The sequence below is a fragment of the Trachemys scripta genome, chromosome 8 (genome assembly GCF_013100865.1).
Source record: "Trachemys scripta elegans isolate TJP31775 chromosome 8, CAS_Tse_1.0, whole genome shotgun sequence".
Lineage (NCBI taxonomy): Eukaryota > Metazoa > Chordata > Testudines > Emydidae > Trachemys > Trachemys scripta.
The window spans coordinates 59,623,048-59,648,402 of record NC_048305.1 but is presented as its reverse complement, the minus strand read 5'-3'; the positions used below and the strand labels follow the sequence as shown (position 1 = coordinate 59,648,402).

General features: G+C 38.3%; 1 protein-coding gene across 6 annotated transcripts in view; it reads left to right on the top strand.

The window, feature by feature from the left end:
• BRINP3 (BMP/retinoic acid inducible neural specific 3) overlaps positions 1 to 24,234 on the top strand; it is a 317,084-nt gene extending 292,850 nt beyond the window's left edge. For all 6 annotated transcript variants that reach the window (XM_034778429.1, XM_034778434.1, XM_034778431.1 and 3 more), the window contains one exon: positions 23,018 to 24,234. In XM_034778429.1, the coding sequence (XP_034634320.1) occupies positions 23,018 to 24,134 (1,117 nt within the window). In that variant the 3' untranslated portion in view covers positions 24,135 to 24,234. The remainder of the gene's footprint in view (positions 1 to 23,017) is intronic.
• Positions 24,235 to 25,355: the final 1,121 nt, after the last annotated feature.

Here is a 25,355-nt window from a genome sequence, read left to right as displayed (position 1 = left end):
GGGACGGCGAACCGCGGCCAGTGGGGGCCGCGATTGGCCGAACCTGCTGCGTCAGCAGGTAAATAAAACTGGCCCGGCCCGCCAGGGTGCTTACCCTGGCGAGCCGTGTGCCAACATTGCCGACCCCTGATCTAGACCATTCCTGACAGATGTCTGTCTAACCTGTTCTTAAAAACCTCAGACAAAAACAAACAATGAGAGAAATTCCACAACCTCTCCAGGTAGTTTGTTTCAGTGCTTAGCTACCCTTACACTTAGGAAGTTTTTTCTAATGTCTAACCTAAATCTCCCTTGCTGCAATTTAAGCCCATTGCTTCTTCTCCTATCCTCAATGATTAAGAACAATTTATCTCCTCTTTATAACAACCTTTATGTACTTGAAGACTGTTATGTCCCCCGAGTCTCCTCTTCTCCAGACTAAACAAATCCATGTTTTTCAATTTTTTCTTATAGGTCATGTTTTCTAGACCTTTAATCATTTTTGTTTCTCTCCACTGGACTTTCTTCAATTTGTCCACATCATTATGGAAGTGTAGTACCCAGAACTGGATACCATACTTCAATTAAGGCTATATCATTGCTGAGTAGAGTGGAAGAATTAATTCTCCTGTCTTGCTAACAGCATTTCTGTTAATACATCTGAGAATTATGTCCACTTTTATTTGCAATAGTATTACATTTTTCACATATTTACATTGTGATCCACTATAAAAACCCCAGACCCTTTTCTGCAGTAATCTTTCCTTGTCAGTTGTTCCCATTTTTGTATTTGTGCAATTGATTGTTTTTCTTAAGTGTAGAATTTTGCATTTGTCCTTGTTTAATTTCATCCTATTTATTTTAGACCATTTTACCAGTATGCCAAGATCATTTTGAATTGTAATCCTGTCCTCCAAAGCGCTTGTGACTCCTTCTAGTGTGGTACCATTTGAAAACTTTAGAAGTGTACTCTCTGTCATTACCCAAATTATTTCTGAGAATATTGAAGAGAACCACACCAGGACAGATTCCTGCAGGACCCCACTCGATAGGGCCTACCAGCTTGATTGTGATCCATTTGTAACTACACTCTGAGTATGTTTTCCAAACAGTTGTGCACCCCCCTTATAGTAGGCTCATCTAGGCTGTATTTCTCCAGTTTGTTTATGAGGTCATGTGAGACAGTATCAAACACCTTATTAAAGTTGAGTTATATAACACCTATTACTTCTTCCCCCACCCTCGCATCCCACAAGGTGTGTTACTCTGTCAAAGGAGGATATTAGGTTGGTTTGATATGATTTATTCTCAACTTATCTTATATTCCTATAAGTGCTAACACACTGATTGATTGATTATTGGCTCCATTTTCTTTCAGGGTACCCAGACTATAGACTAGTCTATAATTCCCTGGCTTGTCCTTATTCCCCTTTTTATAGATAGGTACTATATTTGCCCTTTTCCAGTCCTCTGAGATCTCTCTTATCATTGATGAGTTCTCAAAGATAATCACTAATGACTCAGATATCTCTATAGCTAAGCCTTAAGTATTCTGCTGAACTGAAGACACCTAATTTGTCCAAGTAATTCTTAACTTGTTCTTTTCCTATTTTAGCCTTAGATCAAATTCTTTTTTTGAACCCAGTTATACTTTTCACCATCACACCAGCTCATGGCAATGAGTTCCACAGATTAATTGTGAGTTGTATGAAAAAGTACAATTCTTTGTTTGTATTAAACCTGCTGCCTATTAATTTCATCAGGTGACCCCTGTTTTTTGTATTGTGGAAAAGGATAAATAACATGTCTCTACTCACTTTTCCAACACCATTCCTGATTTTATAGAAGTCTATCATCTCCCCCCTTACTTGTCTCTTTTCTAAGCCTTACAGTCCTAATCTTTTTTAGTTTCTCCTTGTATGAAAGCCATTCCATATCCTTGATAATCTCTGTTGCCATTCTCTGAATCTTTTCCACTTCCTCTAGATCTTTGTGAGATGGGTGTGATGGGTTAGATCACAGAAACCCTCTTGGGAGCTGCCACCTAATGTGCCAAGTCTACTTCTACCCCTGCTTTCCATGCCAGCTCAGGACTCCATCGCCCTCTCTTGCTGAGCCAGACACACCCGTCCGCTCCAACACAGACCCAGGGTCTGAATTACTTGCCCCAAAGCTGCAGGTTTACCTGAAAGCAGCTAACAGAAGCATTCCTGTCTCAGATGCCCAACTCCCAGTGGTGTCTAAACCCAGATAAATCCGTTTTACCCTGTATAAAGTTTATACAGGGTAAACTCATAAATTGTTCGCCCTCTATAATACTGATAGAGATATGCACAGTTGTTTGCTCCCCCAGGTATTAATACATACTATGAGATAATTAATAAGTAAAAAGTGATTTTATTAAATACAGAAAGTAGGATTTAAGTGGTTCCAATTAGTGACAGACAGAACAAAGTAAGTCACCAAATAAAATAAAATGCACAAATCTATGTCTAATCAAACTTAATACAGATAAGATCCTCACCAGTTTCAGAATGCTCCCTTTTACAGTCTAATCTCCCTTTAGCATGGGCTCAGCAATCACTCACACCCCTTGCACACTGTCCTTTGTTCCAATTTCTTTCAAGTATCCTGGGGGGTGGAGATGCTCCCTCTTTAGCCAGACCAAATGGAGGGGTCTCCCAGGGGTTTAAATAGACTCTCTCTTGTGGGTGGAGACCCTCTCCTCACTCTTATGCGAAGTCCAGCTCCAAGATGGAGTTTAGGAGTCACCTGGGCAAGTTACATGTCCCATGCATGACTCACAGTTTTTACAGGTAGCATCCTAAAGTAGACTTCTTATGTGGATTGGAGCATTCCAAGATCCATTGTCCTTTTAAGTGTTTTTTGATTAGGTACTTAATTTCAACATTCCTTTCTCCAGGAACTGACCAAATGCTCTACTAAGGTTATTTAGAAATCAAGCCAGTACACAGCCAACATTCATAACATTCATAACTTCGAATACAAAAATGATACATGCATACAAATAGGATTAATACATTCAGTAGATCATAACCTTTGAGATATGTTACATGGCATATGTAGCAAGAAACACATTCTAAGCATATTTCCATAAAGCCTTATGGGAGGTACCGTCATTGGGGCAACCATAACTGAACTCAGTATTCAAGGTATGGGCATATCATGGATTTGTATAGTGGCATTATGATATTTTCGGTCTCATTTTCTATACCTTTCATAATAGATCCTAACATTCTGTTAGCCTTTTTGACTGTTGCTGTGCACTGAGATGGAGCTTATAGAGTACTATCCGCAGTGGTTCAAGATCTCTTTCTTGAGTGGTAACAGCTAATTTAGAACCCACTGTTTTATATGCGTAGTTGGGATTATTTTTTCCAGCATGTATTACTTTGCATTTATCAATATGAAGACTTAATTACTGTTTTGTAATACCATTAAGGCCACAGGGAACTTAAAGTGGGCATATGTTATGGGGTGAAGTGTAAAGGATTTCAGCAGCACAGAGAAGTTGGGTTGGGGACAGTGGACATAGGGTGGTATGAACGTTTGGATAATATGAAGTTTTTTTTAATAGAAGCATATGGAAGGATTTTGGAAGCTGGGAGCATTGTCGGTTTGAAAAAGTTATGCAGTGACAGTTGGTTCTAGGAAGGATGGTAGGGACTGCAATAAAGTTGTGGAATAAGGAACTGTGGCTGGAGTGAACAGTAGCTGGAGTGAAGGCTGGAAGGGTCATCTCACATGCCTCCAACAACCCCGCAACCCCTGTGACCTTCTTCATCTCCAAACCATTTTACCTGTTCTTTTGTAGCATCCCTACTCTGATTTACAAGTTTAAATTGAAGCCCAGCTACATGTTATGCTAAGCCTCAGCTGGTGCTTCCCTTTTGAATGGATACATAGTATGAGCTCTGGATGCTTTAAATCTCAAATGAGACCAGGATTCAGAGTGTCCTGGAATATCGAACAGTTCAAAGCAGAAGCACTATGCAGGGGCCCAGCTGGCTATGTTTTTGCAGTCAAGATTAGCATACCCAAGCACAGCCCCCTCTTCCAAAAAGCTATTTGGTTATGCCTTAATTAGAAGGACAACAAGAGTGGCTGCTGCTGGTCATCCATACACATTTTGTCACCTCTAGTATAAAATGAATATGTAGGTATTTTCTGATTACATTTCCTGATTACATTAGAAAACATTTATCAGATCCAGTAAGTGCCATTAGTACACTGCTGATTAACATGCTAGAATTTTATTTAAATACCTGCATTTTGTCGGTTTTGGTATAAAACTCTGAAGCATGTATCTGCTCTTTTAATTGCCTAGGGGGTTGATAATAGGATCCCTAGCCTTGCACCTCTATCCTGCTAATGCAACTTCAACCCAGGTTGTTAATTATCAGTTATTACCACCTGATGGCTTATTTGGAATGAGTTGGTAGTCTTATTCTAGCTCCTAAAGGACAAACATCCACACCTCAAGACCACCACCTGATTTATTGGCAATTAATCTCCTTATCAGCAGTTTCAGTGCTGAAACAAAGAGCAAGGAGACTTCTGTGCCCATCTCTTAAAGATGTGGTCCTGGCAGATCAGGTTTAGGACATTTTAGAGAAGCTTGTGCTGCAATTGCTTTTGCTGTTCCTGTTCTGTGAATTTATACTGGATTTTAGTCTCCCCCATCAAAATATATAGTAATGGGTGTTTTATTGCCCACACGTTTCTTGTTAAATTGCCTGTTTTTTACTCAGCATCTGCCTCACTGAGCACTCATCATCTGCTAGTGATGTACAGCAGATGTTAAGTACTCAGCAAGCCGGAGAGGGAGGCAAAAGTGTCACACCATGATTAAATACTTGCTACAGCTATTACATACTGTGTTCCATTTTTATGGTTAATATTTGTGTGTACTGGGGAAGCATTAAGACCTATTTTGTATTTTACTTAAAATACATTTATTTGGACAATAGAATTTTCTGTTCGTATCACTGTCATATAGTTAGAAAACGGTAGCAAGTTGTTGATTTTAAGACACTGCAGAGAAATAAATAATTAAGTAAACATTTGATAGGTGTGCAATGGAATATGAATTCACATTCAGTCATTTCATTTATTAATCTTTTTGTAGATCTTTTTGTAGATCACTTATAAGTTTGGTCAGATATACACTGATTGAAACCACCATAGAACATTGCATAGGAGCCCTAGCAACAGAAAGTCCATTTGGAAGTTGACTATGGTGGCACACTCCAGCTGAAACAGCCTAAAAAGATGACACATTTTGGGTAAGGGTGAAAGGCTGAGGAAAGTACTGATTTAGTGCATCCCTTGCTCATGATTCATCAGCAGGGCTGCTATTGAGTCCTGACTATGATTTGAAGATATCTTTCCTGGTGAAACCCTCAAGGGTGAGTGACAGTTCAACTATTCCCTGTTCTTGACCAGCGGTGAATCTTTAGTGAGAAGCAACAATCCTTGCTCTATCAACTGCAGTTTTTAGCTTTTTGGACCACTATAGCCCAGCATCTTTTTTTGAAATAGTGTCTAAAATGGAAGGTGAAACCGTACTGCTATTACTTTCATTGAACACCTACATACAGAAAAAAATGCATATACATGGACTTTTATATCTACATCATTAGTTTTGTAATTCTGTGCACACAGACAGACACATACAGAGGAAAAAAAACTGAATACTTTTAGAGGCTTTTACTGCTTACCCACTGGACAGAGCCTATGTAGTGTAGAATCACCTTCTACTTGATTACCTACCCAGCTATCCTAAGGTTTACAATTCAAAATTCATCATCTGCCTCAAGAAAATCTATTCCAATTGAAAACATGTAAGAAAGATCATCAGATTTCAGAACAGGTTTGTTTTTCGGTCCCCTCTGCTGCAATAATCAAACAAGAGTTACAGTAAATCAAATACACCGCTACTTGTGGGATGAAAATCAACAAAAGCTATGCAGAATTTTCTAAAATATTCTAACTGCTAAACAAAACCACAAAATGTGTTTAGAATGTTTGGTTTGTAATCATACCCTAGGTTCAAAAAAGAATTAGATAAGTTCCAGGAGGATAGGTCCATCAATGGCTATAGCCAAGATGGACAGGGATGCAACATTATGCTCTGGGTGTTCTTAAATCTCCGATTGCCAGAAGATGGGACTGGATGACAGGGGATGGATCACTCAGAAGTCCACTGTTATGTTTATACCCTGTGAAGCACTAGCACTGGCCACTGTTTGAAGACAGAACTAGATGGACCATTGGTTGGGCCAGTATGGCTGTTCTTACATTCTTAATCATTCTGGGGAGACCATCTCCCCAGTACCAATATAGACTCAGACTCATAGAGTGTAGAGATAGAGTGAGAAAGGCCAAAGGCCGTGTAGAGTTGGACCTAGCAAGGGGAATTAAAAGCAATAGTAAGAGGTTTTACAGCCATATAAATAGGAAGAAAGCAAAGAAAGAAGAAGAGGGACCACTGAAGACTATAGCCGGAGAGGAGATTAAAGATAATCTAGGCATGGCACAATATCTCAATGAATATTTTGCATCGGTGTTTAATGAGGCCAATGAAGGTATTAGGGATACTAGCACCGTGACAGAGGGGCATACAGGATGGGGGATTACCGTATCCGAGGTAGAAACAAAACTTGAACGCCTTAATGGGGCTAAGTCGGGAGGACCAGACGATCTTCATCCGAGAATATTGAAGGAATTGGCACGGGAGATAGCAGGCCCATTAGCGATAATATTTAATGAATCTGTAAACTCGGGGGTGGTCCCGTTAGACTGGAGAATAGCTAATGTGGTTCCTATTTTCAAGAAAGGGAAAAAAAGTGATCCGGGTAACTACAGGCCTGTTAGTTTAACATCTGTAGTGTGCAAGGTGCTGGAGAAAATTCTGAAAGAGAAACTAGTTGAGGACCTTGAGGTTAATGGCAATTGCGATAAATTACAACATGGTTTTACAAAGGGCAGATCGTGCCAAACGAATCTGATCTCCTTCTTCGAGAAAGTAACGGACTTATTAGATAAGGGAAATGCGGTGGACCTAATATACCTGGATTTCAGTAAAGCGTTTGATACTGTACCCCATGAGGAATTATTGGTTAAACTGGAAAAGATGGGGATCGATATGAAAATCCAGAGGTGGATAAAGAATTGGTTAATGGGGAGAATGCAGCGGGTTGTATTGAAGAGTGAACTGTCAGGTTGGAGGGAGGTTACTAGTGGAGTGCCTCAAGGTTCGGTTTTGGGACCCATTTTATTTAATCTATTTATAACTGACCTCGGAACCGATTGCAGGAGTGGGCTGATAAAGTTTGCGGATGATACGAAGGTGGGAGGCGTTGCAAATTCGGAGGAGGATAGGGATATTCTGCAGGGAGACTTGAATGAGCTTGTGAATTGGAGTATCAGAAATAGGATGAAATTTAATAGTGAAAAGTGTAAGGTGATGCATTTAGGGATGACTAACAACAATTTTAGTTACAAGCTGGGGACGCATTGGTTAGAAGTAACGGAAGAGGAGAAGGACCTAGGAGTTCTTGTAGACCGCAGGATGACTATGAGTCGACAATGTGACGTGGCGGTGAAAAAAGCCAATGCGGTCTTGGGATGCATTAGGCAGGGTATATCTAGTAGGGATAAGGAGGTGCTGCTTCCGTTGTATAAGGCGCTGGTGAGACCTCATTTGGAGTACTGTGTGCAGTTCTGGTCTCCCATGTTTAAAAAAGATGAACTCAAACTGGAACGGGTGCAGAGAAGGGCGACTAAGATGATCAGAGGAATGGAAAACCTGTCATATGAAAGGAGACTAGAGGAGCTCGGGTTGTTTAGTCTGACAAAACGAAGGCTGAGGGGGGATATGATTGCTATCTTTAAATATATCAGAGGGATAAATACAAGGGAGGGAGAGGAATTATTCCAGCTTACTACTAATGTGGACACGAGAACGAATGGATATAAACTGGCCGTGGGGAAGTTCAGGCTTGAAATTAGATGAAGGTTTCTGACCGTCAGAGGGGTGAAATATTGGAACGGCCTTCCGAGGGAAACAGTGGGGGCAACGGACCTGTCTGGTTTTAAGATTAAGTTAGATAAGTTTATGGAGGGAATGGTTTAATGGTAAACCATATTAGCCAAGGAATACCAAGCCATGGTAGATAAATAGTATAATGGCTAACAGGGGTCAGGCTGGAGACTCTTGCCTACATGCTCGGGGTCTTACTGATCACCATATTTGGGGTTGGGAAGGAATTTTCCTCCAGGGTAGATTGGCTGAGCCTCTGGAGGTTTTTCGCCTTCCTCCGCAGCATGGGGCAGGGATCACTAGCAGGAGGGTCTCTGCCAATTGAAGTCACTAAAACACAGGATTGGGGACTTCAACAGCAGAGTCAAGGGAAGGGGTAGGGACGGTTTTGTGGCCTGCAGCATGCAGGGGGTCAGACCAGATGATCATAATGGTTCCTTCTGACCTTAAAGTCTATGAGTCTATAAAACATTTTAATAAAGTTAACTTGGGATTCTTTTTATTTTTAAGTAGGATTCAGTAAATAATAGTTCTTGATAATGTTTTATGGCAAACTACCATTTACTTAGGAATGGTCAAATTGGGACGCCTATGCATTTGAAGCTTGATCTGAAGTCCATTGAAGTCAATGGAAAGGTGAGCATTGATTTCAGTAGACTTTGGTCACATCCTATATTGAAGTAGTATTACCTCATCACCTGACTTTCACATTTGAAAACCAAACACACATTACTTCTAAAGTGGGTCTCTAGGTTGAAATAATAATGACAGCCTGTCATAAAATGTAGTACATTGTATTGTAAAGCACTTCCAGTGCTGTCTAATGCACCAGTTATTTTTATAATTATAATTGTTAAGCACTGACAGCATGCTTGGGACAGTACAAGACCAGAAAATGGTACTCCTATTCATTAAGTAAGATATGTTGGTGAGGGTTCAGAGAAGAGCCACAAGAATGATTAAAGGATTATAAATCATGCTTTATATTACACTTAAGAAGCTCAATATTTTAGTTTAATTAGGGGACAGTTAAGGAGTGACTTAATCAGAATATCTATATAAGTACCTACGTAGGAAACAAATATTTGATAATGGGCTCTTCTATATAGCAAAGGTGTAACACAATCAAATGACCTGCAGTTGAAACTAAATAAATTCAGACTGTAAATAAGGCTTACATTTCACTGTGAGAGTAATTTACAATTGCAACAATTTACCAAGGGTCATGGTGGATTCTCCTCTCTGGCCATTTTTAAAGTCAATCATTTTTTTCCCCTAAAAGATATACTCTAGGAATTATTTTGGGGAAATTCTATTGCCTGTGCTATACAGGAGATCAGACTACATGATCACAATGGTCCTTTCTAGTTTTGGAATCTAGGAACAAGTAGGTTCTCACTTATTGACTAATCCCATTTTAACCAGTGGGAATGACACTCCCTCAGTGATGTGGTCACAGGTTTAAAAAAAATGGATGGAAAGCAGTAGTGGGAATGCATTAATCTTGAGCGGAACAGTAACAGCCTCATAAACAAATAAGATTGGGTAACACTATAGATCACACCTAAGAGTTTACAATCCAAGGGTGAATGGGTCAGTTCCCATTGATGTGAATGTGAGTTCTGCTACTGGCATAAGTGGGGCCAGATTTCACACCAAACGATGAATAAAATGGGATATGCTCTGAAGTCACAAGGAACTTTGAATGGCATGTTTTCCCCATTTCTGGTGGGCATGGCTGAAGATGCGCGTCTGGAATGTGGAGAGATGTGAGTCCTGGATATTGAGAGGGTAGTGTTTTGGTGAACTAGTCCTGGGAGGACATTCCATGAGGAGTTAGCATCAGTAAATGATGAACGGGAGAGGAGGAGGAGGAATGATGCATTGAGGCTGGTATCACTGGCAGAGCAAGGGAGAGGACAAGAGACAGTCATGCTGGAGCAGAGCTGGGAAGAACTTTGAAGGGTGAAAATATATAAACAATGTAATTGGAAAGAGGAATCCAGTGGAGCGAATCCAGTACAAAGTGCCATTATCTGAATGGCAGGTAAGGAAAGTAGTTATCTGAGCAAAGTGATACTCTGGTGTTGCTCCATGTGCCAAATACACTTCACAGTAGGTTCCCACATTCTACCCTTGTAGGATGGCCACAGCAGTGTTATTAAAGATGGAAAGGAAACTGGGTCCCTTTAAGATCCAACATGGACATAAAACAATTGAAATACATTTATGAGATATCCCTAAATTTCCCCTAAGCAGAGCTGCTCAATTTAACAGTATTTCTGGAAGTGCACAGTATTAACATAGATGATAATTCTTGACTTGGAATATCAGTCACATGTGGAAAGTTTTCAATCAGTTGAAGAAGCTGTTGTGGGGGTATTAAAAAGGGTATTAAAATTTAGTGTTTCATAAATCTAGTATTAGCATAAACTTGTTTCATTTAGTGAAACAAGGAAAGCATAAAATGTAGATCTTGGATTGCTAATGATACAAAGACATCTAGTGCCCTGTGAAAGAGTGCACTGTCCACAACTGTATCTTCTCATGGCTGGAAATGAGGATGCATGCTCTCTTATCTCTATTGCCCCCTGCCAAAGGTCACTCTGGCTCTGCAGTAATGTCTTTTTTTGTGACTCAGCACTCTGGTAATCCAGGTCATGATTTAAGTCCAACAAATAAAAATCCTTACAAAAAGAAAGATCTTTGACCCCAACTCCAGGCCCCATTGTCCTCACAACCTTCTTTCAGGTCTCTCCTTTTCTGGCTTCACGCCACCTTGTCAGTGGCTAGTAGGGGAACCCAGCTCCACTCCCCTACACTAGATTCCAGTCCAGTGACCCTATAACTAGCAACCAAGGACTGCTCCATTCCCAACTAATTTCTGCTACTTCCCTGGACTTTTTCCTATTCAACTTTTTTTAACCTAGAAAGTATGTGAGGCAGAATGCCTAAATCTTCTTTCAGGGCTGGAACTATCAGGGTCTACCCCTGATTTACCCCAACAAAAGCCCAGCATAAAAATATACAGTTAAACCCACTTCCACTCTCCTTGGGCTTGACCTTTCATCTCTCTTGAGCTTCCTTTACTTTACTTCTCAATCAAACACCTCCCAGGACTCTCCACTGGAAATTTGGTTCCTGCTCTTTTATCAGCCTGCTCCATTCCCAGTGGCTGTCTCTCCCTCCTGGCCTCTTTCAAAACTTTTCTGTTTATGAGAGGATCCCAGGACCAACTCTCTGCCATGGGCTATCTTCTTGATCTCTCCACTCTCTAATTCCAGAGTGACTGCAGAGGTCCTTCCTCTCTTCCCTGCAGCCCTATTCTTTCTTTCTTTCTTTCCTTTTTTTCAAGTGGTGAAGCAGATTTAACCAAGTAGTCTGTAGCTGCCAACTATCATTCTTAAATACTTAGCAGTTTATATTCTCTCACTCTGCCCTGAGTCCATCAGGTAATGTAACAGCACCTTTCTAAAACTATCCCATTTCCCTGATATTTTTACTAAATAACAATGTAACTTTTGTTACCTTAAGATGTTTGAATTCTTCAGAAAGCTTTTCCCGTTATTTATCAAAGCCCCATACAAGGTGATCAATTGTATCTTCCACTTTTTAGAGTGTATATTGTCTGTTTATTCAAAAAAGATTTTTGTTTAAGGCACAATGGCTAGTTAGTACTCTAAACAAAATCTCCACATTTTTTTCAAACCAATCCTTGAAGTATATTGTTATCTTCAACTCTAGGGCACAATTTAAAAAAATATCTTCCTTTTTTCATTAGTCCATTTTTTTTTTTACTGTTACTTTTTTAACATTGTTCTGTACTGGGCTTTTGAATTCCTGTCTACTCAAGGGTATTTCCATGCCAGTGTTTCAATTTCTTGTCCACCATTTCATCCTCTGCTATTCTAATATGAACTAGAGTCCAAGCTAATGCTACAGGTAACCCCATCTGTTATTAGAAATATAATTTCATTGATTAAATCACAACATACTGCAATACCCTCTTTTATCACCATAAGGCCTAAGGCTGAATAAAAAAAAATAGCCACCTATACTGGGTGTACATTCCTGATCTAATTTAATGCTAGTGTATTGCTACTAGTTCGTCTGTTGGTATTATTTTAAATGTACTTATTCCACATTTTGATATACTCTTCAGGTTGTGTCTCATTTGGACCCATCTGTATATATTTGACGCAATTGACTCCACTTTTCAGCTATAGACTGGTACACTTCAGTTTTAATACCGACTGTCTCTTTTTTACCTTTAATTTTATAAATAAATCTAAATCCATGTTTGGACATATGATTTTCCATCTACATCTAATTTTCCCATGACTAAAAGTTACTATGCCATTTAGCTCTCCCTTGTCTTTCAACTTCTGCATCCACATTTAACTTGAATGGCATGTGGGGTTCTAACATCATGTGTTATAGTTTGCCTATCAAATTCCCAACAATCCTCATATGTTTGTTTGGTGCTTTCATTATTACAATTCCCATTAATTTTGGACCAGAAAGTTAGATCCGGTGATTTCAAGTTCTGATGTTTGATCCAAAAGCTTGGCAGCCATAGCCAATTACCAGCTTGATTATGGCTCTGTATATCAACAGCAATGCTTTCATCTCCATTATCTATTTAGCCCAGCAAGACTTTTATGTGGTTTAATCCTTCCTTTATATATATATTTAACATAGTCTATATGATCTTTCCAAAATTATTTAGCATCAGCTATTACCTCTAGGAATTTAAACCTTTTAACTTTATCTATTTGTTCTACATACAGATACTGTTTACATTCCTTTGTAACTTTCCTTTTTGTAAAGATCAGTCATTTGGTTTTGGCAATGGAGAAATTGGTACCTCATGCAGTTCCCTAATCAGAGGTCCTCTTGTAATGTTTTATTGATTCTCTTTTCTGCCACCTCAATATTCCTGCTGCTCATCCACAAACCACAATTATCTGAGAATAGACTAACCACAGCACTTATTTGTTTTGGGAGATCATCTATCATATTAACTAAGGTCAGACTGATAATACTTCTCTATGGTGTACCATTTTTAATATTAGCTATAGTCAACATAGCTTTCCCAACTCTGATCTCCATGATCCTGTTACTGAAAAAGTCCCTATTCACCCATATATTCTTCTCCTTATTCCTAAGTGCATCTACTTTGTACAACAAACCTTCCCTCCATACCATGTCATATGCCTTTTCAATATCTAGAAAGACAGCTATTATGAAACCTTTGTGTCTCTTTTTTTTGTATTTCAATTTCTAATTTATCAATGTGATCAATGGGTGCATTTTATGCTCTTAAAACCAGCTATAATGTCATTGTTTTCCAAATAGATAATGAATCTTACATTCACCATTCTCTCCATAATTTTACCCAGACAAGACATAAGGTCAATAGATCTATAAGCAGATAATTTGCCTGGTTTTCATATTGGAATTACTACATGTTTGCACCACAGTGATATCACTCCTCCCCCCTCCTACATAGTTTGTTATATAATTCCAAGTGAACCCTCAAACTGCTTTCAAATAGATATTAAAAATGTTGAATATATTATTTTTAGCTGGGGCTGTATTCTTGCTGTTAGCAATAGCTTTCTCAAGCTCCCATTTACAAAACTATTCATTCAGTATAGTAGCTTCATGATTACCCCACCTGTATAGTAGATCACGATTCTCTTAAATGAATTATCTTTTAATCTGGTGACAAACTGCACTTCAATTTCATCATTACTCACCCCTCAGAAAGTTTCTGCTAAACTTATGCTGTTTTGTTATCAGAACTTCTAACTATTGTGTCAGTCCCAAGAAAACGTGGGAAGTTACTACTCTTTGTCTTAATTATATGCATTCTAATTTGCCTGTATATTTCTGATGTCTTGGTATCTTTATTTATCCACCCACAGTACTTCCTCCACTTGTCTTTCTTTTCTCTTTTTTTTTTTTAATAATTCGTTCGGCTATTGTTTTAGTTCTTCTATACTTCATTAGATCTTTACTATTCATTTTCTGTTTTTATTTTTATAGGCTTCGTTCCTTTCCTTAATTGCCATTTTGCAGTCCTCATTCCACCATGGAACTGAAGTTTTAGTTTTGGGGTACTTCAGTATCTAATAGGTATGGCTAATATAGCTGCTGTTAATCCCGTTATTACATTGGCATTCAAATTCTCTATGTCATCATCACTCACACAATGAATATTCACAAATTCAGTACACTTAGTTGTAAATAGCTCTGAGTTAGCTTTTTTAAAAATCCCAGGTGGGTAATTTTCCATTACTTTTCAAGGGCAAGGTAAGGTTGACGGTATGGAGAAATGATCACTCCCCATTCCTACTTCCCTATTTATTTCCCAGTTGCATCTACTTGCAGTATCTGCTGTTATAATTCACAGATCTAAGCACAAAAAAACTATCATCTGCTGCTTTAAATCTTTTTTGGGGTGTTGGTGTGCCATTGTTTAAAATCACTAGTTTGTTTTCAATGAACTTTTCTAAGCATATGCCATTCTTATCAGTTGTCTTACTGTCCCTCAAATTATTATGACTATTTAGGTCACTGCATAAAATATATGGTCTTTCTAGTAAGTCTGAGCATTCTAATTTCCTACAGAGGTTATAGATAATATAAATCTTTAAAGAAAAAAACTCTTCTGAATTGGGGTCTGCACATCATTACTTCTTCATTCTCTATGGCTTTGTAGTTTAGTCTGTCCTTTATGAAAGTGCAAATGACTCCTTCTCTTCTTAGTTTTCAGTCTTATCTAAGTAACCTGTAAATTTAAAGGGAAGCTTTTTAACCAACCATGTTTCCTGGAGACATAGGACAGCTGGTTTAGTTTTCATTTCCAGGATATTTTCTTTTAGTTCTTGCATGTGCTGTAAAACTGCACATTCCAACAAAAGATTGTGATCCCAATAGTAGTCATATTTTACCCTTAACCTAATTGCAAATCACATGAATTTGATCTATTGACAGATTGTTAGTATACAAGATTTTTTCTGCTACCCTTCCTATAATTTTCATTTTTTTCTGATTTTTTCCATTTGTGATGTGCAATTTATCATTTATATCATAAATGCAATAAGCTTTTCTTTATTCTTTTTTTCACTACTAGTATACCATCACCTATTCCTTCCAGTTTATCATATTTTAAGAGAGGGAAGCTGTGTATGCAGTTCCCCTTTTCCTATTCTGATTTTCTCTTCCTTCTCCACCTGATGTTTTGAGAGTCTTACAGCTTCCAGATAAAATGTTAACAGTTTTTGCCTTTTGTATCTCCTTAACTTGTCTTGCCACAATATGCCATCTATGTTCTTGATGGTGATTACCACTGCAGTTGCTACATTTGACCTCCACCCTCCTTCATGCAATTGTCATGGGAATGCTCTTCCCCACATTAGTAATATCTCATTTTCCCATTAGAAACAGTTGCTACATGCCCATACCATTGGCACTTTTAACAGCTTAGGGGTGGGGGAACCCTAATGTTACTTTCTCAGGTAGAGTCCCTTTCTGAAATGTAATCAGCACTGCTGTAGATGGCTTGCTTTTTCCCCCCTTGTTTACTAATTAATCACTAACACTTTCTCTTCTCCTATACTTTTGGTATTTCATCACTGATCAGTTCTAATGGCACTCCATATATCACCCCCTTTTTGCAGGGAATACTTTGGTAGCTGGCAATTTATTTTAATTTTCCCTAGCATTTTAATTTTTAAGCAGTTTAGCAGCCTGCTCTTTGTCTGTACAGTCAACTAAAAAATCCCCTTCTTACAATCTCCTGGCTGTTACTATATCCCCTATGCCAGGGGTTCTCAAACTGGGGGTCGGGACCCCTCAGGGAGTCATGAGGTTATTACATGGGGGGTTGCGAGCTGTCAACCTTCACCTCAAACCCTGCTTTGCCTCCAGCATTTATAATAGTGTTAAATATATAAAAGTGTTTTTAATTTATAAGGGGGTGTCGCACTCAGAGGTTTGCTATGTGAAAGGGGTCACTGCTTTCAGTAGGAGGAGTTGAGGGATCTCAGGAATCAGTACAATGCATATAACCAGCCCTTTCAAACTCAAAGGTTCACAAAGCATACAGGCATGAAAATCTGTTAGGGAATACTATCATGGATCTGAAACCATTTGTATGGTATTTTCCCCCCTAAAAACATAATGTGTTACACATTTTAAAAATGTCCTAATTATGACTAGAATCTGAATCACATTTTTTCCAGATGAGTTATTTAAATTACCATCTCTACTCCTAGAATGAGGAGAAAAAATTCAAAATCATTCTCTAAAATGAGTGTAAATTTATCTATTAAGGACTAGTAGGATAAAGTATGGTTACCTACCTTTCATGTAGATTTTTTTTCACTTAATTTACTTCAGTAAAAGTAATATGACAAAGATGAACTAGGAAGTATATTATTACTGCTTAATGCCAACTTTAAAGAGGTAAAGTAATACAAAGCAGTTGGTTTCATTCATGCAAATAACAAAGGAATCATACTGGTAAATATTCTTGGACCATTTGGGAGGTGAGTGGAAACAAGTCTGAGTGCGTGTCTACAGCAGTAGCGCTGCAGTTCCATTGCTGTAGTGCTTCACTGTAGACACTACCTATGCCGATGGGAGGGAGCATCCCATCAGCGTACTTAATCCATTTCCGTGAGAGGCAGTGGCTAGGTCAACAGAAGAATTGTGTCTGTCAGCCTAGGGTTGTCTATACCACGAGTTAGGTCTGCTTAACTATATCACTTAACTATATTAACTATATCCACGAGGTGTGGATTTTTCACATTCCAGAGTGATTTAGTTGGGTTTAGACTTCAGTGTAAGAAAAACTAAGAAAGTCTAGATGGAGTCTAAGTTGGAAGTTTCATCTTTCAACCCTCCCAAAGTGCATTTATATCCTCTTAGATATCCTTAGATTTACCCACATTCTCTAAGGGCATGTCTACACAGTTGACGTTGAAGTGCTGCCATGGCACTAATAAAACCATATCTGCAAGGGGAATAGCTACTATCTATAGCTGTAGCACTATCTACCCTGCCACTTTACAGATCTGAAACTTGCATTGCTCGGGGGTGTTTTTTTCACACCCCTGAGCAAAGAAAGTTTCAGCACTGTAAGTGGCAGTGTAGACAAGGCCTTTGTCTTATTTAGACATTGTAGAAATCTTTAGACTCCTACTCAAAGAGAAACATGCAGGTCACCCTGTGGCATGTCATTTCTGAATTTGGCCCACTGAGTTTACATTAAAGGGAGTCAACTGGTTTTACTGATAAGCCCAGGGGACAGAAGAGAGAAGTTCATGAAGGAAAGTAACTAACAGGTGAGTAAGAGTGTCTGTTAAAAGTAGGCCATGCCCATACTTAGAGCTTCTTTGTGTGTGTATTTGTTATGACAACAGACTCCTTTCCAGTCACTCACACATTTGTTGGTGAGTGCCAATAGCAATAAAGGTGTCTGAATATAATGGAATCTAAGTTAGCATAACTAATTTATTGCCCCTGAATTTGGCCCACCCTCTTTAGAAGGATGAAGACCTAAACACTGATGTTTGTTGTTTGGGCTGCATGTTAATGTGTAGTGTGACAAAATTCCTCCTGTATCTTAGTGGGTCCTGCACTTATTGGCAGATTTTCTTGCCTCAGGATTCACCATGTAGGTTGGGGAACAGCCCAGAGACCTTCCCCTCTGGAAGAACCCACAGTCCAGGTCAATTGGGAGGCTTGGGGGGGAACCTGGGCCCACCCTCTACTCCAGGTTCCAGCCCAGGGCCCTGTGGACTGCAGCTATCTATAGTGCCTCCTGTAACAGCTGCATGACAGCTACAACTCCCTGGGCTACTTCCCCATGGCCTCCTCCAAAAACCTTCCTTATTCTCACCACAGGACCTTCCTCCTGGTGTCTGATAATGCTTGTGCTCCTCAGTCCTCCAGCAGCACTCCCACTCCTTGCACCTCTTGCTCCCAGCTCCTCACACTTTCACACTGCAAATTGAAGTGAGCTCCTTTTAAAACCCAGGTGCCCTGATTAGCCTGCTGTAATTGATTCTAGCAGCTTCTTCTTAATTGGCTCCAGGTGTCCTAATTAGCCTGCCTGCCTTAACTGGTTCTAGCAGGTTCCTGATTAGTCTAGTGCAGCCCCTTCTCTGGTCACTCAGGGAACAGAAAACTACTCATCCAGTGACCAGTATATTTGCCCTCTACCAGACTCCTGTACCCCACTGGTCTGGGTCTGTCACAATAGATAATTCTTTGAAATATCAAAGAAACAAAATATTAAAGTGATATAACTGTATCGTAAGGTGTTAAAGGAATGCTATCAGGTACAATTAATTAATTTTTTAAATAAAAGTCCATTAGATTATTAACAACGATATCACTTTTGAAATCTTCACCTAACATTATTTATTATGTTAGCTTGCCTTCTGCTTTTTTGTTATTGTGGACAATGAAAACAGGGTAGTGATTTCCCTTTTGTTTATTGTCAATGAGACAATTCCTGCTCATCTCATTCACACAAGCAGTCTCGTTCACTGCAGTGTAATTACTTCTATTAGGAAGGTAAACAGGAGATGACCCACCATCTATTCCATTAGAAGTATTACATTGCTCACGCAGGTGCAACTCTTCTCAGTACAGATAAGCACATAAGACAAACAAATGCTAAACAAAAAGGTTCGGTTGTTAAAATAAAATATATTGTTTGTTGTATAGATTGTTTCATACAAGCACATCTCTTGGTCATCACATATTTTGTAAAATACCCTTTTAAAATTTCAGATCAATTCTGAGCCACCAATTTTTGTTTGTTTGTTTATTTGTTGACAGCATGAGGAATGCAGAAATGATAGATGATTTATATAAAATGATGGCTATCTCTGAGGTGATTTTAAATTATGGTTAGCTCTCTGGAATTAGGATTCCACTCTGTTTTGCATGCATTTATTTTAAGAAATTAGGTGATTAAAGGAAACAGAAGAGGAAAAGATAAAAGATTCATGAGAATTTTCTGACACAAATACACACGACTCAAAGCTCCATCTTTTCTTCCTTTTTTCAGTAAAACAATATTCAAAGTTTCAGTTTCAAATTTTTTATTAACATAGATTACCTCTCCAATTATCAGAAACTGGTGCCTGAAATTAGGCTCCTAAATCAATACTTAGATGTCCAAAATAATTGAATAACATGATGATTTATATGAATAAAATAAGTCAAATTTGGCCTCTATTGCTGATGCTCTAAAACAGAAAAAGGACTCTTTACAATAATTCTGCAAATAACTATCCTGACACTGGGCTTCAAATCCATGTCTAGATAATGGAGTTTCTCTTGTGCAAGAAGCAGCTTTGTGTTCACCTATTCTTATTTATGAACAAAACTTTTCAAAGATATTGAACTTTTGTGGGGAACTGATAATGAGGGATGTGCTCCTAGAATTCACATTTGTAAATAAGATCAGCCCCCATCAGAGTAAGTTCTTAAACGCGATACTGTAATTGTATTTGTCCAACTGGTACCAACAGGGCAGGCCTAATTTTTAAAGACTATTTAAAAGTAAATGGCATAGTCCAAAGATTTAAAGGGGGGGAAAAAAGCTCTGGAGTGCCATGTCCTTTATCTTGTTCCTTTTGGAAATCTGATTATGATATTTGTCAGACAGGCAGTAGTGAGGGACCATTGAGATGGGACTTTCAATCCTTCAGACAAGGACAGAATTTTATTAAGAAGATTTATTTCAGTAATGTGGCATCATTAATATAAATTACTATGTATATTCGTACACCATTGTTTCCAGTGTAGTTAACGTATAGTAGTAATGCAAGCAAATCTTTTAGCTTTCACTAAAGATACATAGAGGAAGTGCCTTCCAAAGATAGGAACAAAATAGTCAATAATTGGAGCACTGTGTATTCTGTGATTCCACATCCATGGAATTTTCCACAGGAAATTTGCCCCCATCCCGTACCTCCCTTTGGTGAAGAATAGTATTTCCAAATCTTGGCTTTCATTTAAACAAATGTTGTTAGTCTTCTGATGCAGGACAAAATCCTGCACTACACGATTTGTCCAATCTAACACATAAATGTAGTTGAAATGTGAATTGAAGCCAGAAGATGAGATTGGAATTGAAGTCCCCATCTGTTGCCTTAAGAAGGCCATCCTTTCTCTCTACTCTAGGACCTCTCTTTAATTTGGGATACTTGAAAAAATGTATATCAATTTGTTATCTCCAGTTTTAAATGTTATATGGCCCAAATATTTAAAATAAGCTCATTTGTGCCTATCAGTATAATGTCCACATGATATCTCAGTAGTTCTGTTCCAGCAGAAACTGGAAACTACAATTGAGAAGTATCAGAGGGGTAGCCGTGTTAGTCTGAATCTGTAAAAAGCAACAGAGGGTCCTGTGGCACCTTTGAGACTAACAGAAGTACTGGGAGCATAAGCTTTCGTGGGTCAGAACCTCACTTCTTCAGATGCTACTTCTTCTTGCATCTGAAGAAGTGAGGTTCTGACCCACGAAAGCTTATGCTCCCAGTACTTCTGTTAGTCTCAAAGGTGCCACAGGACCATCTGTTGCTTTTTACAATTGAGAAGTTATAACTAGAACTGGCAGGGAATTTTTGACAGAATTTTTTTTTGGTAGAAAATGCTGATTCATCTTAACTGAAACTTAGCAGGAAACTGTCAGTTTTGAGCAATTTCTAGTTTAAAAAAAATGGAAAAAAGTTTCAAAATTGTCCAAATGTTGAAATTTAAGCTAACTATAGTAAAAAAGTTCAACACTGAAGCAAAGCATTTTGAAATTATTAAAATAAAATATTTTGATTGATCCTTAACCAAATTATTTATGGATTGTCAGTTTCTGAAAATGGTTGAGATTTATATTTTTTGTCTTAATTTGGGACAGGAGGTTAAAAAAACGAATCTTTCCCCAATACAAGAAACCTATGTCCCACCCAGCTCTAGTTGTAAATATGTCACAAAGCTACTCAAGGCTTTTGTAATGTTTACTTTAGAAACAATAAGATAATACATACTATGAAACAGTAATAATTAGAGCTGGTTAGGAATTTTCCATTAAAATATATCTCTGAAAATTTCAATTTTGCCATTTTTTTCACTTTTCAGGTAAATCTAAACAAAATATTTAATTTCATATCTGGTTTAGCCAAATCAGGACATTTTGGTTTGTTAAAACAAATCAATATATTTAGTTTTGTGTGTGTCAATTTGAGAATAATCTGTGTTCACCTTAGCTGCCATAATGTCTTATGGGAGCTGTAGTTTAAGTGTCTCATGCTCCCATTTTCCTCTACAGATTGAGCTCCTTGGCTGGACTACATTTCCCATGGTGCACATAGTCTTATCTCTGATTGGACTGCCACAGTGCTTCATGATGATGCATTATGGGAGATGTACCCAGCTCAGAGGGTAGAATGGGGACAAAAGGAACCTTAAATATAATTTTCATGAGGCACCATAGCAATACAGGCAGAAACAGATTAATGATGAACTTATCCAAAACCTGAACATTTTGATTTGGTTCAATAAACCAAAATGTTTTGATTCAGGTTAACCAAATCTATAGCTTCCCTGTGGCACCACTGCAGTCCACATAGGCACAGTTCAATTTTGAACTAAGCCAAACAAAACATTTTGCCTTTCAAAATTACATTATTTTGTAACTTTCCATTCCATGCAAAGTTTAATATTTTTACTTTTTGTCTTGATTTGGACAATAACAAATGCCGTAATATTGACATTTTCTGCAAGAGGGAAATTCCAGTTTTTGACCAGCTTTAGTAATAACATTCTTACTTAATGTCTGCTTTCAACTAGATACAAAGCATAATGAATGCATTTTAGGCAACCATGTTTCTATTTAAAAAAAAAATGTTTCTTGCACAAAGGGTTGTTATTCATGTAAAATATTGATATGCAATAAAGGACACACGAGGAAAAAAGATCAAATAACAAGGGTACAGGTTAACTTGTTTTTACTGTGTTTCAGACTGACACTTTTACAAAGCCAAATTTTGAGATCGTACATGTTTACAGTGTTAATGTTTATTTTATAGTTGGGGGGGAAACAAATTATACAACATCTTTATCAACATTAGAAAAATGGACTTTGACATAGCGGAAACGAAAATGTGTTCTTCAAGCAATGCATCAATAAAACTAGCATGCACAAAAGCTGAAAAATATAAAAGCAATGCAGGTTATTTTTGCTCTGAGCCATTTCCAGATTCTGTTTCTCTTTGCAACTGTGCCTTACCAGTCCAGTCAGGGGAAAATGAAAGACATATTCACCCATGCTTAGCAGTAGGAGTATAGTGCTAGAAGTGAGTCAAATAATTAAGTCTGAATCTATTTTAATATTTTCTCTTACCTGGTATTCCAGCTAAATGTTTGGTCTCTAAATTTCACTATCTGTAAATTACAGCAGTTCCAACCAAGAACAAGAACGTTCAAAATATCATGTAAACCTCCAAAGACTACGTAACAAAGATGAAAGATGGTACACATCCACCCACACAGATAACAACTTAACTAGCAAAATAGCACCAAAACCCCCCAACTCCAACGTGGATAGAGTACTAAAGTGAAGTCAGATGCAGAAAATTAGCTATTTACTTGACAGGGTTTCTTAGTAAGGATGTGCAGTGAATAGAAAATATAAACCAATTGTCTTGTTATGCCACTGAGTTTATAAGGTAACATTCCTTTGTGATTTTTCATCATACTGGAAATGTATATATCCATTGATGTCATCATCTGACATTTTAAAGATGTTTATAGTGTCTGAATTTGCTGCCAATATCAGTTTTCTTTGTCTCTTTCAAAGTGAAAAAATACAAGGTTGTATTGATTGGGTTCTGACTCCTTCTTTGTATTATTAATTATTATTGTTATTATTTTTAACTTTTATAGATCGTCAATCTACTGGCTAAACCGCATCCAGTCCTTTCTGTACTGCAATGAAAATGGTCTTCTGGGAAGCTTTTCTGAAGAGACTCATTCGTGCACCTGCCCTAATGATCAGGTCGCCTGCAATGGTTTCCTTCCCTGCATTGTGGGAGATGGCTCTGCATGTTTGACCTGTGCACCTGACAACCGCACCCGCTGTGGGAACTGTAATACTGGATACATGCTGAGCCAAGGGCTTTGCAAGCCTGAAGTGGCAGACTCCACAGAGCACTACATTGGGTTTGAGACAGATCTTCAGGACCTGGAGATGAAGTATTTATTGCAAAAAACAGACCGGAGGATTGAAGTCCATGCCATTTTCATCAGCAATGACATGCGCCTCAATAGCTGGTTCGATCCCTCCTGGCGCAAACGGATGCTCCTTACCCTTAAGAGTAACAAGTACAAGTCTAGCTTGGTCCATATGATACTGGGTATCTCTCTTCAAATTTGCCTAACAAAAAACAGCACCTTGGAACCTGTTCTAGCTGTTTACGTCAACCCTTTTGGAGGCAGCCACTCTGAAAGCTGGTTCATGCCTGTGAATGAAAACAGTTTCCCAGACTGGGAGCGGACTAAGCTGGACTTACCTCTTCAGTGTTATAACTGGACGCTGACTCTAGGCAACAAGTGGAAGACATTTTTTGAAACAGTACATATCTACTTGAGGAGTCGAATTAAGTCAAATGGTCCAAATGGCAATGAAAGCATCTACTACGAACCCCTGGAATTTATCGATCCTTCACGTAACCTAGGCTACATGAAAATCAACAACATCCAAGTGTTTGGCTACAGCATGCACTTTGACCCAGAAGCAATTCGGGACTTAATTTTGCAGCTGGACTACCCCTATACTCAGGGATCACAGGACTCAGCACTTTTGCAGCTATTAGAGATACGGGACCGTGTAAATAAACTCTCCCCGCCTGGCCAGCGTCGTCTAGACCTGTTCTCTTGCTTGCTACGCCATAGACTCAAACTATCTACCAGTGAGGTGGTGAGGATTCAATCCGCTTTGCAGGCCTTTAATGCCAAATTACCAAACACAGTGGATTATGACACAACCAAATTATGTAGTTAACCATCAATGTGAAGCACAACACAAAACCTTGAAGGAGTTTTTACAGTGCTTTTGTGGAACAGTTTATGTTTGGAAGAGTAAATTTAAATTGTCTTTTCAATATCTGTCTTATATCAGTCAATACCATTGGATGGCAATTTACACACATGAACTTGCTGACAATGAATATATTATACCTGCAGTTTTGGTTTATGAATGAAATAAATACTGACACCAGTCTAGAAGACATTCTACTTTTTACAATAAATTTCATTTGTAATTTTATATGTTCCGTGGCAATGCTTTTGTGCATTACATCCTCTAGAGGGAACATAAAAGGATACCAATAAAATTTTGTAGCTGAACAGTTATTAAAAAGAAATGCTGTGGGATTCTATTTTTTTCTCCACAAAATAAGTAATATCCTTGATATACTTTTGTGTGTGCACTATATTAGAGGCATGGGTGGGGAGAGTGTAGTCACAAATTATTTTTATATAAATCCTAGAAAAGCCAACAAAAATAGGAATCTTATATTATTTGAATGAGACACAAATCCAAACATACATGTCAAGGCAAACTGACAGCTGTTGTTGATGGCTCACTTGTCCCTGCACCTGGGAGACTTGCTAAGGGCATGACTTTTTCAAGATACTGTACCACAGCATACAGATTCCCAGAACTGTAGTATTGTCCATTTTAGCATGGACAGGATGCTAGTACTGGTGTCCTCTGGGATACAAAGTAATGAAAGGTTGCCTTGGTTACAGTATATGAACACATGAAAGGCTAGCTATCTTCCTAATATCCAGTAGTTTACAGAAGAGAAATCCCTTTCCACTGAGAACAGGTTTAGTCTCCATAATTATTTGATTTACATGATTGCTTGCATATTTATTGAAGAATATGTAGAGAAAGACCACGAAAAGAAATGTCATATTGCATGCCCCACTCCTTGCCTATTTTATATATATATATACACACACATGCTATCTGTATTCTCTGTATGTGTGTATGTATGTGTCTGTGTATATATATACATTTTTTTCTATATTTATCTAGATTCATCTCCATCTGTCTATCTGCACAGAGGGTATCATGCATACAGATAGTCTCCATGAGTGCCTAAATAACTTCCTTGAAACTGCCTACTACATAGTTTCAACATAGGTGATTTTTTTCCAAGGAACCAAAAAGATGTTTGCCTGTGATAGAATCATGCCTCCTACTTCATGGCTGTGC